Source organism: Bombina bombina, chromosome 10 (assembly GCF_027579735.1).
Source record: "Bombina bombina isolate aBomBom1 chromosome 10, aBomBom1.pri, whole genome shotgun sequence".
NCBI classification, from domain to species: domain Eukaryota; kingdom Metazoa; phylum Chordata; class Amphibia; order Anura; family Bombinatoridae; genus Bombina; species Bombina bombina.
Window position 1 is genome coordinate 115,016,310 of NC_069508.1, and position 14,315 is coordinate 115,030,624.

Genomic DNA, 14,315 nt, shown 5'->3' on the forward strand with positions numbered 1-14,315 from the left:
TAGTATGTGTGTATAAAAGGTCAATGAGTTTCTGGACTCCTGACAGACCCTTGCATCTTTCATCCAGTGCTGCACTGACGTTTCTGGATTATGAGTCATGGGGAAAGCAAAGAATTTTCAAAGGATCTGCGGGAAAAGGTAGTTGAACTGTATAAAACAGGAAAGGGATATATAAAGATATCCAAGGAATTGAGAATGCAAATCAGCAGTGTTCAAACTCTGATTGGAAAATGAGGGGTTCTGTTGAAACCAAACCACGGTCAGGTAGAACAACTAAAATTTCAGCCACAACTGCCTTGAAAATTGTTCGGGATGCAAAGACAAACCCACAAATAACTTTAGGTGAAATAAAGGACTCTCTGAACTTGAAGAAAGATGGGCTGCATGGTCGAGTCGCCAGAAGAAAGCCATTACTACGCAAATGCCACAAAGTATCCCACTTACAATACGCCAAGCAGCACAGAGACAAGCCTCAAACCTTCTGGCACAAAGTCATTTGGAGCGATGAGAACAAAATTTAGCTTTTTGATCACAACCATAAACGCTACATTTGGAGAGGAGTCAACAAGGCCTACGATGAAAGGTACACCATTCCTACTGTGAAACACGGAGGTGGATCGCTGATGTTTTGGGGGATGTGTGAGCTTGGTCAGAATTGATGGCAAGATGAATGCAGTATGTTATCAAACAGAACCCCTCATTTTCCACTTCTTGATTAGAGTTTGAACACTGATTTGCATTCTCAATTCCTTGGATATCTTTTTATATCCCTTTCCTGTTTTATACAGTTCAACTACCTTTTCCTGCAGATCCTTTGACAATTCTTTGGCTTTCCCCATGACTCAGAATCCAGAAATGTCAGTGCAGCACTGGATGAAAGATACAAGGGTCTGTCAGGAGTCCAGAAACTCATTCACCTTTTATACACACACACTTAAAACAAGCAAACAGATCACAGGTGAGGATGGTTACCTTTAATATCCATTCAAACCCCTTTGTGTCAACTTGTGTGCATGTTATCAGGTCAAAATCACCAGGGTATGTAAACTTTTGATCAGAGTCATTTGGGTAGTTTCTGTTGTCATTATGATTTAAAAAGGGTAAACACAGTTGATTGATAATAAATGGATTCAACCAAACACTAACCATGAGTGAAAGAAAAGTTTTTGTGTTATCATTCATATTCTCTGAAAAATGGCCAAGAAATCATAAATTCTGCCAGGGTATATAAAACTTATGAGCACAACTGTATATATTAATATGACTAATGTTCTTTGAACTCCTTAACCCCATTAGGACGTCCCATGCCGTCCTAACCGTGCTGGGCTTTATAGCTGTTAGGACGGCATGGAACCCCCTAGCCGTTCTGCTTTACTGAAGCAGCTACTGCCTCCTAACTGGGATCGCGGACTGGAGGGCGTGCCTAGTGTCATAGGCACACTTCCCAGACCCGATACCATCATTGAAATCTCGCAATTGCGTGTATGGTCACATGATTTCAATTTTCTAGTTATTTATTTACATTGGAACTTTGTTCCGATGTAACAAATAAGTACCAGCAGAAAGGGGTTAAAGAAGTTTTCTTCAACTGTATTTATCGTACCTGTACACACAGACCCAGGACGTTTTATATGTCAATACTCAAGTAATGTTTGAAATTTACACTACAAAAAGTTAGTCCTCGAGTCTTATCTCGCCCTCTAAGCGGAAAACAGACATTGGCAGTTTATAGAAAAAAAAGTTCCACCTTTAGCATAAGTTAATTTAGCATATGTATTTGTCCACCTGTGTAGTATATACACACTAGTCATTAACACCTTAACGATTACCAATGTACACAGAGCCACAAAAATAGAAAAAGGCGAGTCGGGGCCACAGGTTAAGAATTATAACAACTTTTATTGCCACACATATAGTGATAAAAAATAGCACTCAGCGTTAAAAACAAAAAGAGCTAGGACAGCAGCGGTCTGTAGAAAAAGGCGAGTCGGGCCACAGGTTAAGAATTATAACAACTTTTATTGCCACACATAGTGATAAAAAATAGCACTCAGTGTTCCTATACCCCCTTAGCAGATCTTCTGTTTGTTTAATAACAACAAGCATTGTTGGAGCGCTGATATAGGAAACTTTTGTTTGAGTGATTACCAATGTACCCTGTACATTGGTGGTTGTTAAACAATATCTCTTATCAGGCTTGTTTATAGCTCAGGTCTTGCCGATGCCGGCAAGACTGCCCTATATCGGCCTGCCTCCGGATGTGAGGCATGCAGTACTAGCAAAGTCTTGACACTTTCAGCAAAACTGTGCTAAGAAACCCCTTAGCGACCATGCAATATACAGGGTAGTCTGTCGTTGAGGGGTTAATAGTTACTCAATTTAACTAAAAATGTGATTACAATCTAATTTTATTTTGAGGCATTATCTTTAGCATAAGACCGAGTATAATGTAATATGACCAGTTCTACATACAAAACATTTGGGTGCCTCTTCCTTACACTACACATTGCATCTGCTTCCCCCCCCCAATACATTCAATACTATGCAGCCGGAGAGTAAGTCATTGTTAACACATTAATGGGCTGAAACACTAAAACTAACTTGTTTGGCGAGATTATCTAGAAAGTCTTGTCAGTGTTGCAAGGTCTCCAAAAATCAGAACAAAAAAAAGTTTTTGCGATTTCTTTCCATGTTGGCAAATTTTTGATAGCTGGGCACTGAGAGAAAAAATACAGTACTATATTCTTTTAAAACGGTAGTTATGTTTAAAGGACATTAGGAACCACTAGCTTTTGTGTATAATTTGCGCTTGTTCCACTCTCTGTAGAAGGCCAAAAAGTAAATCACATGGCCGGTTAAGGCAGCTTGCAACAAACTATGTCTGAATAGCCACTTAAAGGGATATACAACTACAATAGGAGGGTTAATACTCACCATGATACTGTTTTCCTTTCGTGCCGGCTGCTGTCTTCAAAGTTGTTCTCTTATTTAAAATCATTATAAAAATCAGTTTGTGAAGCACTGCATCTTCACACTGGGCGCCGCCATCTTGGAACTTATATTTGTTATGTAACTTTTAAAAAAAATCTAACACTTATGCTCTTTATTTTGTGAGCTAAACTGAAGTGAAAAGGTACAGCTGTCAAAAAGCCAGATCTAAGAAAGTGCACTGCTTCTGTGACATGATGCAACAAGATGGCGGCGCCCAGTATAAAATGCAGAGCTTTAGCAGCAGAATTTTTTAATGAGTTAAAATAAAAGAACGGCTTTAAAGAGAGCAGCAGCTACAAGAGGACATGCAATAGTATGGCGAGTTATAACCATGCAAGTGTTCTTGTACACAGCAAATTAACGTCCGATATGGGTGTGCTCCCCTACTGATGCAATGTAGAGGAACATTGTTTGCAATTTATTATGGCTTTGCATAAAACAATAAAAGTCACATTACCAAATGCATCCACAAAGAAAACAAATAACTGACATATAATCTTGTTTATAAAGTTCCCTTTTACAAGAACTCAAAGAAAACTTATTCTAAAATCAAGTTAGAGTAAAAACTTTAGTAGCTAATTTTGCTTCCTATCAATACAAATGCAGAGCAAGCCTGTAGTATGGTGATTGCAGTAATGTATTGATTGACATTACCTCTTCATCTGCGGGGTCCACAGTTGTTTCATCATATACACGCTGGTTTTCAATTGTTTTTGGAACTTGTTTTGGAGGAGCCTTGAACAGAAATAAAACTATATATTAGTTTTTGTAACAAAGCATAAATCCCACAGCTCATGAAAAGTGAAATAGTGTTTTATTTGAAGTTGTACGTTCACCAACTCTTATGTATGTTTTCAGCTTGCAATGAAATTCTTATTTATAAAATGCATTTGGATGTCTTCATGCCAAGCAAGTAACAGGACATGACTATCTTCCCTGCCTTTCTAAAAATGTGCCTTATTTTTGTTATTATTTATTCCTCTGGTCTGAGGAAGGGGTCTGTGAACCCCGAAACGTCACCATTTAATAAATATTAATTTATTTTCTAAATCCAGTGAGTGCAGTCCCTGTTTGGATCTGGATCTTCTACAATAATTTGACTTTGCACCCTGGTGGAAGACACTTTTGAATTGTGAGTGCAGATACACAGAGGAAAAAAAAATAAAATAATTTTTATATATATATATATATATATATATATATATATATATATATATATATATATATATATATATATATATATATATATATATATATATATATATATATATATATATAATTTTTTTTTTTTTTTCATTTGAAATATACGTCTTATACCCTTTGGTTAACAGATAAGGAAATTTATAGTGAAATTTGCATAACTGCCTCTCCTAAAAAGGGACATGAAACCCAAAAATTTTCTTTCATGATTGAGACAGAGCATACGATTTTAAACAACTTTTAAGTTTGCTTCATTCTCTTTGTAGCCTTTGCTGAAGAAGAAGCAATGCACTAATGGGAGCTAGATGAACATATTGGGTGAACCAAAAATGAGGAATATATGTGTAGACGCCAGTCCACAGTTAGCTTCCAGTAGAGCCTTGCAGCTCCTGAACCTACCTAGGCATGTTTTCCAACAAAGGATACCAAGTGAACATTGATTTAGATTAGAAGAAAATTGGAAAGTTGTTTAAAATGGCATCATTTAAATTTTGTGTGTTTTACTGTCCCTTTAACAATTGTATACACTCTAAAACCCCTGCTATTATCTAGTGCTCAAAATCTCTCTTTCAAAGACAGGAAAAACAAAAAAACATTTTATGCAGCTCTGTAACCCTCGTCTCCCATGCAGTTCTCTTTCTCCGACTCCTATCCCTCAATGTTAATAGAGTTAAAAGGGACATTGTACACAAGATTTTTCTTTGCATAAATATTTTGTAGATGATCCATTTAAATAGCCAATCTGGGAGTGTTTTTGTAAAAAATGTATAGTTTTGCTTATTTTTTAAATAACATTGTGCTGATTTTCAGGCTCCAAACCAAGCCTCCAAATGTTAGATGTATACTGATGTATACAGACTGCTTCTGTTTGTATAATGGGTATTTTCATATGCAGGGAAGGGGGGGCGGAAGGTCTGCTCTCAGCTCCTTTCAGTGGGTGTCCCCTCTAACCTCAAACAGTGCTAAATTGAGAGCTTCTAAGTAAGTTTTATACTGGCTTTTTACATCTGTATCTGTGCATATTCTTCTTTATAGTAGTGTCTATCACATGCAGTTAAATAAAAATTGTTGTATACTGTCCCTTTAACTACAAATTCTCTTACATCATATATGTTCCTAAATAATGCCCAGTGAAGTCCACTTAGTCAAAAATAAATTGAAAACTAATCATACTAATAATTAGTTGGATCATATTTATATACAAATAAATATTTCTTTTTGTGCAGAAATATGCAACAATTCCATAAATGCAGCCAGCATACCTTGTCTCCAAGTGCCTCCCTCTCCTTCTTGCGTTTTTTCTTAAGAGCAATCTTTTCCTGAAAAATTGAAAGTAAAATTAAGAGAAATTTAAAAGCAAAGTCCACATTATGAAAACAGTATTGTGAAATACCATAATTTTAAAAGTAAAATAAATCTGTAAAGGATTAATAAGGACATGAAGCCAAAATGTTTCTTTCGTGATTCAGATACAGCTTAGAACTTAAACAACTTTCCAATTTAAAGGGACATAATACTTGTATGCTAATTTACTTGAAACTGATGCAGTATAACTGTAAAAAGCTGACAGGAAAATATCACCAGAACATCTTTATGTAAAAAAGGAAGATATTTTACATCACAGCTTCCTCAGATCAGCAGAGTAAGTTCTGTTTAAAAAAATATAATTCAGCTGCTGCCCAGCTGCAGGTAAAAAAAAAAAAAAAAAAAAAAAAAAAAAATGAACAGCAGCCAATCAGCATCAACAGTGCTGAGTTCATGAACTCTTTTACTGTGATCTCATGAGATTTCACTTAACTTTTATGAGATTTCATAGTAAACTTCCTTAAACTGAATAGGGAATGAACATGAGTGTTCATGAAGCTCAGTCCCTAAGCTGTCCAGGGACAGACATACTGATTTGCTGCTTAGAAGTCCTTTACAATGGGATGTAGCTACTGAAGAACTTTTGAGGTAAAATATCTTTCTTTTCTACAAAGAGATGTTCAGGTAATTTTTTCTAGTCAGCTTTTTACAGCTATGCTGCATCCCTTTCAAGTGTTTCAACATTTGGGTACCATTGCCCTTTAAATCTATTTTCAAATTTGCTTCATTCTTTTTGTATCCTTTGTTGAAGTTGCAGCAATGGACTGGGCGCTAGCTGAGCACATCAGGTGAGCCAATGACAAGAGCCATATATGTGCAGCCACCAGTCACAGCTGCTATCTACCAGTAGTGCACTGCTGCACCTAAAGCCTACCTAGGTATGGTCTTCAACAAGGAATAATCACGAACAAAACAAATCTGATAATTAAAGTAAATTGGAAAGTGGTTTAAAATTATATGTTTTGTCTGAATCAAAAAAGAAATATAAAAATTTTCATATCCCTTTAAAGCTTTTGTGCAAGAGACAATTGTGGCACAACTAGTATTGGTTTATACATAAATATATATAGGAACTCTTAGATTTGTTGTTTCTGCAATATCCACAAAATACAAAAGGACACCCAAGAGAGAATGGCTTAGCAAAACCAGAATTGCATTCTTACTAAGCAATCACAATTGTGGTAGAGCCATATTCAATACTGACGAGTATATTGTTGCGAACCACTGGACTAGGTAGAAATGCCTTTTAGAAATATGAGGGACGGAGGAAATTAGAAACTAAATTAGTATTTTTATCACAGTAAACTTCAGGCTTCCCAAAAAGTTACTGCTCTTAAAGGGACATTTTTCTTTGCATAAATGTTTTGTAGATAATCCTTTTACATAGCACATCTGGGAGTATTTTTTTTTTAACAATGTATAGTATTTCTTATTTTTTTTATTAACATTGTGCTGATTTCCAGACTCCTAATAACCAAGTCCAAAGTATAATTTGTAGATCCAGGTATTGCTGCTATTGTTTGTGTAATGTGTCTTATCAGATGCAGGGGACTGGGTGTCTGCTCTTTCTGCTTTCCCAGCCCCTTTTAGTGGGTGTCCCAGCCTAACATCATCAACAGTGCTAAACTGGGTTCTTCTAAGTAAGTTTTTAAAAGGTTTTATACTAGATTTTTAGATCAGTATCTGTGAATTTTCTTCTTTATAGTAGAATCTATTACATACAGTTATATGAAAATTGGTACATACTGTCCTTTTAATAAAGATTTCTGTAACCGTTGGAGCAAATGCAAAATTACTGTTGAGCAGTTTTATTTGCAATAAACTTTTCATGACATTTCAACACTGTATTTTCAGGTGTTTTCATTTCAGGTTATATGGTCTACACCAGTTTTTCTTAACCTTTTTGTAGCAACTACCCCTATAGGCATACATTTGATTTATATGTACCCCAAATGTAGCACAGATATTATTGATCTTTTACATGAGCAAAAATGGAAATCATGTGTGTCATTTGATTTTAAAAGGTTATATCAGATATGTTAATTAAGTAAATATATAGGAATCTGATATCCGTTTGATTTTTTTTACGAAATTTAACATTTGGCAATATTACAGCAGAAAATAATAAACACAGATATATAGTCCATTGATATTAATTATATCCAATTAATGCGCTTCTTACATTAAAAAATGACGAAAATAAACTCTTGCACACAATGAGAAAAGTAATATTTATGGTAGCATCTTTCTATTTTTAATAAACATTTCATACACAGCTTGTCTTGTTTTTCTGTAGCCCACTTCAGTGTAATGCTCTTTACCTATTTCATAGTGGCACATTTATCCGACACTTGTGTTTGGGACACTTGGTCACAGTAATACACTGTTTCCTGTTTATATTTCACTAACAACCCAGGATCTAAAGTTTTAACAACTTTAGGTGAATCAGTGATTGAGCAGTGGTCCAACCTAGGCAGGGAAATACACTCTTTCCTGTTGGGAGTACTCAGGAGTAGAAATGAGAAACATAGCTTTCTTTGATACTGTATGTCAAGTTTACAATAACTACATCAGGGGAAAAAAAAAAAAATTAAGGCAGGCCAATCCCTGGAGTATCCCTTGCCAATGCCCCAAGTATCCCCAGGGGTACACGTACCACAGGTCTGAGAAACTAGGGTCTACACTATGTTGGTTGTTGGAATCACTTTACTGTAACCTGCCTGAGACCAGAGATATTGGATGGTAGTGACAATGATACAGATTAAAGGAACAGTCTACTCCAGAATTGTTATTGTTTAAAAAGATAGATAATCCCATTATTACCCATTCCCCAGTTTTACATGATCAACACTGTTATATTAACCCCTTAAGGACCACAGCACTTTTCCATTTTCTGTCCATTTGGGACCAAGGCTATTTTTACATTTCTGCGGTGTTTGTGTTTAGCTGTAATTTTCCTCTTACTCATTTACTGTACACACACATATTATATACCGTTTTTCTCGCCATTAAATGGACTTTCTAAAGATACCATTATTTTCATCATGTCTTATAATTTACTTTAAAAAATTTTTTTATAAAATATGAGGAAAAAAATGGAAAAAACACACTCTCTAACTTTGAACCCCAAAATCTGTTACATATCTACAACCACCAAAAAACACCCATGCTAAATAGTTTCTAAATTTTGTCCTGAGTTTAGAAATACCCAATGTTTACATGTTCTTTGTTTTTTTTGCAAGTTATAGGGAAATAAATACAAGTAGCACTTTGCTATTTCCAAACCACTTTTTTTCAAAATTAGCGCTAGTTAATTGGGACACTGATATCTTTCAGGAATACCTGAATATCCCTTGACATGTATATATTTTTTTTCTAGAAGACATCCCAAAGTATTGATCTAGGCCCATTTTAGTATATTTCATGCAACCATTTCACTACCAAATGCGATCAAATAAAAAAAATTGTTCACTTTTTCACAAATTGTTTCACAAACTTTAGGTTTCTCACTGAAATTATTTACAAACAACTTGTGCAATTATGGCATAAATGGTTGTAAATGCTTCTCTGGGATCCCCTTTGTTCAGAAATAGCAGACATATATGGCTTTGGCATTGCTTTTTGGTATTTAGAAGGCCGCTAAATGCCACTGCGCACCACACGTGTATTATGCCCAGCATTGAAGGGGTTAATTAGGGAGCTTGTAGGGTTAATTTTAGCTTTAGTATAATGTAGTAGACAACCCAAAGTATTGATCTAGGTCCATTTTGGTATATTTCATGCCACCATTTCACCGCCAAATGCGAACAAATAAAAAAAAAGCGTTACATTTTTCACAATTTTAGGTTTCTCACTGAAATTATTTACAAACAACTTGTGCAATTATGGCATAAATTGTTGTAAAAGCTTCTCTGGGTTCCCCTTTGTTCAGAAATAGCAGACATATATAGCTTTGGCTTTGCTTATTGGTAATTAGAAGGCAGCTAAATGCCGTTGCGCACCACACGTGTATAATGCCCAGCATTGAAGGGGTTAATTAGGGAGCTTGTAGGGTTAATTTTAGCTTTAGTGTAGGTATCAACCTCCCACATGACACATCACACCCCCTGATCCCTCCCAAACAGCTCTCTTCCCTCCCCCACCCCACAATTGTCCCCGCCATCTTAAGTACTGGCAGTAAGTCTGCCAGTACTAAAATAAGAGTTTTTTTGGGATTTAAAAAACAAAAACAAAAAAAAACAATAATTCTGCTCTGTAGGATCCCCCCTTAGCCCCCAACCTCCCTGATCCCCCCCAAACAGCTCTCTAACCCCCCTCTCTGCCTTATTATGTGCCATATTGGGTACTGGCAGCTGTCTGCCAGTACCCAGTTTGAAATCAAATATGTTTTTTATCAATGTTTTTATTTTATTATTTTAAAAATACTATTTTCTGTAGTGTAGCAGCCCCCCCTCAACCCCCAACCTCCCAGATCGTTAAAATGTTTAATGTTCCCACCCTCTCTCCCACCAAGTACCACTGTTGTTCCATAGTGTAGGTTTCCCACCCCCCGCGTGCGCACCCGCGCACATGCTCACGTGCACGCACCCGATCCCGCCCCCCTTCCCACCGATGGCCGCCCACCCGCCTCCCTTGATCAGCTCCCACCCACCAACGAACATGGCCATTGATGGCCGATGCAGAGAGGGCCACAGGGTGGCTCTCTCTGCATCGGACGGCTAAAAAATGTTATAGCAGGATGCCTCAATATCGAGGCATCACTGCTATAACATGAAAGCAGTTGGAAGTGATCAGGATCGCTTCCACTGCTTTCAAAGACCAACGACGTACGGGGTACGTCCTTGGTCATTAACTGCATTTTTTTGCAGGACGTAACCCATACGTCGTTGGTCGTTAAGGGGTTAATATACTTTTTACCTCTGTGATTACCTTTATCTAAGCCTCTGCACACTGCCCCTTATTTCTTGCAGGCAAATCTCATGTCTGTACTGCTGAACTGGGCATTTTTGGTGCTGGGTTTCTGACTTTATTTAGTTGGATGGTGTCCCCAGAAGCAGAATTTTTTTCACTTTCTGCGATGAGATTTTTATTTACAATTTTTTTTTTGTTTTCCTGCAGTTCATTTTAAAATAAAATTCCATCTAAAATTAGGCATGTTGCAGTAAATTACCAGCTCAGTTATAATGTGTTCTCTTCAGACAGAGCTTTGCTCTGGCTACACTGTGTTAAGGAAAACTTACACAGTGCAGCCAGAGCACAAAGCGGTTTGAAGAGAACAGCCTGACGTGGAGCAGCTCTGCAAAGGAAAAGCGCCAACAGTTCCTACATGTGTCCTATTCTTTCTGCAGACATGATGCATTTTCTGCGATGACATCTCAGAACACAGCATGTTCTGCCTTGGGGGATGGTGTCACTGCCAAGCAAGGTTTTACCACGGTCAAACACAATGACATCCAGTGATTTTTGGAGGGAGATGTGAATGTGACTAAAACCACTAAGTCAGAATTTGTAGTTTCCACCTGGCCTGGTGCATAGTATTTGTTAATGCATATATAGAGCAGTCTTAAACCCTTATGAAAACCTTATATATACACACTGTGCGGCCACATTAAAAGGTAAAGCCCTGCTGTGCACACAAATGGTTCATTCCATTACGTTGCATGTCATGTGGCCACAGTTTTGGTATAAATACAGCAAAACAACCTTCCTACTATCAGTTCAGCGTACAAACTGCAGCAAGAATAGGGAAGAGCATTGATCTAATAGACATGATAGTAGGTGCAAGACTTGCTGGACGAAGAATATTTGAGACGTCAGTACTGAACTTTTCACGTACCATAGTTTCAAGAGTGTATCGAGAATGGTGTAATGAATATAAAAAAACGTCCAGTTAGCGGCAGTCCTGTGGAAGAAATATACTGGTTGATGAGAGGTCAGAGGAGGATAGCTAGAGTTGTGCAACCAAACAGACAGGCCACAATTTTGCGAATCACATCAGAACTCAACCTTAGTGCGGAGAAAAACATATTGCAACGCACCACTAGGCACACCTTGTCACGGATGTGCTACAACAGCCGGTGGCCACGTTGGGTGCCGTTGTTATCAGAGAAGAACAAGAAAGTACACCTTCTGTGGGCACAACACCAGCAATGGACCATCGAAGAATGGAAAAAGGTATTTTAGTCTGATGAGTCAAAGTTCCTAGGTGGTCGTGATGTTAATGGCAGGCTCTAAATTTGGTGAAAACAGCATGAATCCATGGACCCATCATGTCTGATGAAAACTGTACAAAGGTGGTGAGGGCGGTGTGGGGAATGTTTTCCTGGCACACGGGTTCATCGACACCCCTAGATTTACATCTGAATGCCACAGTGTACCGTTAACATTGTTGTTGACCAAGTGCATCCGTTCATATTGACAGTTTATCCTCAGGCAGATGGTTACTTCCAGCAGGATAATGTGCTGGTGCACAAAGCCAGCATCACTATGGGATGGTTCATGGAACATGACAATTACTTTTCTTTGGTGCAGTGGCCCGCTCAGTCTCCAGATATCAGTCGTACTGAACATCTTTGGGATGAGCTGGAAAGGGCTATTCGCTGCAGGCCTGCACCTCCGTTGAATTTCCAGGAGTTGCGTGACACACTCATGTCTGCATGGTACACAATACCTCCACAACGTTTTCAGCATCTTGTTTAATCCATGCTTAGACACATTCAGGCTGTTTTGAAGGCTAAAGGAGGCTCAATATGCTACTAGGTAGCTGTACCCAGTAAAGTGGCCGCACAGTGTATAGCAGTCAGCCTATTAGAAAGGGCACATATATAGAGTGGTTAATCACTTGATTCAGAAATAATGAAGCCACTCTCCTAACTTAAGGCATTGGCAAAATACATATACTTTGCACAGCAGGATAAATAATTGCCAAGTAATGGAGCTTCATTCAATCCATAAACATGTTAGTTAGAAAGCCCACAATTGCATACCAGGAAGAGAGGCCCACAACATTCAAGGGGTGCAAAAAAATAGTAACACGCAGTTTTATTAGGTAAAATATCATTAAAAGCATAAAGGACTTGAACACAGAATAAATCCATTAAAACAGAATTCTATGAATGTAGCCTATAAGCAAGTTCCTTTATTTGATAAGCAAGCTAATTTCTAAGTATATGCAGAGACTCATTGAGAATCTGTTTGGATAGGATCTATGGAATATGTCTGAGCTAATTGTTTTTACCAACAAACCTTGAATCAGCTGTGTGCTTCAATTTATTAGCTTACTATATTTTTTTTGATTGGGCGCAAAAAAAAAAAAAAAAAGAAACAGCTTATCTGAGAAAGGGATAAGGGGCTATATATACACAGTGGTGAATGCAATATGTTCATGCTTTGGTCCACAAGAAGCTACTGTGGTTTGTACAATAGTTCTATAGTCATTGTTGGGCAGTTTTTGTTAAATCTATATACTAGAGAACAGTAACCTTTCTGGGCAAATGTTATGGAAATGGCAGGTTCTTTAAGGGGCCATTATATATATATATATATATATATATATATATATATATATATATATATATATATATATATATCTCAAGTTTAATTGCAGATGCTCTAAAACACGTTTTTTTAAGTCTGTTCCATTTGTTTCACTATCCCCCTCCCTACTTCAAAACTATTTTTCTGAGGTGACATTTTCACCTCTTATCCAATAGGCATCCTAGCCATATGGCACTCCAAGTAAATAAAAGTATATATAAATATACATTTTTGGGATCTGTCAATATAGGTAAACTTTATAATCACTTGAACCTTAGGGTTGATAGCAATAAAATTACTTGCGCTGACAAATATGAGCATGTCGTTTTTATTATATTGATCCTTTAATCTCAATAAATTGCTTCAACAACATACATTAAAAAGTATTGTCTCCAGTCCTATATGTGGTCGTATATCAAGTCTTTATATATATATATATATATATATATATATATATATATATATATACACACACACACACAATATCACAAATTTTAATACACTAATACGTATGTATAAACCGTACTATTATAGCTATTAAAAACAACAGATAAATCACACACATATAAATACACCACCGCAGATTACCATATAAGTATACACACTGAATGTGTGTGTGTGTGTATATATATATATATATATATATATATATATATATATATATATATATATATATTAGTTATTAACGCACAACAAACCTTCCTCCTCTCTTGCTTGAACTTTAGGAACATAAAGTGCCTGCGCTGCTTGTTCTTTATCTCAGACACACTGAAGGTGGGTGGGAAGAAGGCGGCCTGCTGCTGCTCACTGGGCCCGGGCTCCTCGCCACCCTTCGTTTCGTTATTCTGTGCCTCAGTCTCCATATTTTTACGCTTCTTGGGCTCTAACATTTTACCACCAGCCATGTTGGTTAAGCAGCAGCATGGAAAGGAACGACTTCAACTTTGACCTCACACATTTCCGCTTCCGGGTCATGCGCTAGTTGCCATGGATACTAGTTGTCTCGATGCTTGTGCGAAGGCTAAAGAGTTACTGGAATATAAATGTTTATTATAAACGGCAAAGTGGTATTTTATGAGAAAATATCGATTTAAACGTAAAAACGTGCCAGGATGCACTGCTAGCTGGTGATACATTGCGTATTGCATTAATATATAATTGCGTGTATCACAGTTGCTAACATCTTTCTGAAGTTTGTCAGCTGAGGATGCTGTGTGTGATAA

At 37.1% G+C, this 14,315-nt stretch overlaps 1 protein-coding gene across 1 annotated transcript in view; it reads right to left on the reverse strand.

Moving 5' to 3' along the window:
* The window catches only part of RPF1 (ribosome production factor 1 homolog), a 51,015-nt gene extending 36,980 nt beyond the window's left edge, over positions 1 to 14,035 (reverse strand). Inside the window, exons 1-3 of the mRNA XM_053693309.1 lie at positions 13,791 to 14,035; positions 5,454 to 5,510; positions 3,646 to 3,726 (exon numbers count right to left, since the gene is read on the reverse strand). Of these exons, the coding sequence (XP_053549284.1) occupies positions 3,646 to 3,726; positions 5,454 to 5,510; positions 13,791 to 13,997 (345 nt within the window). The 5' untranslated portion in view covers positions 13,998 to 14,035. The remainder of the gene's footprint in view (positions 1 to 3,645; positions 3,727 to 5,453; positions 5,511 to 13,790) is intronic.
* Between the last annotated feature and the right edge of the window lie 280 nt (positions 14,036 to 14,315).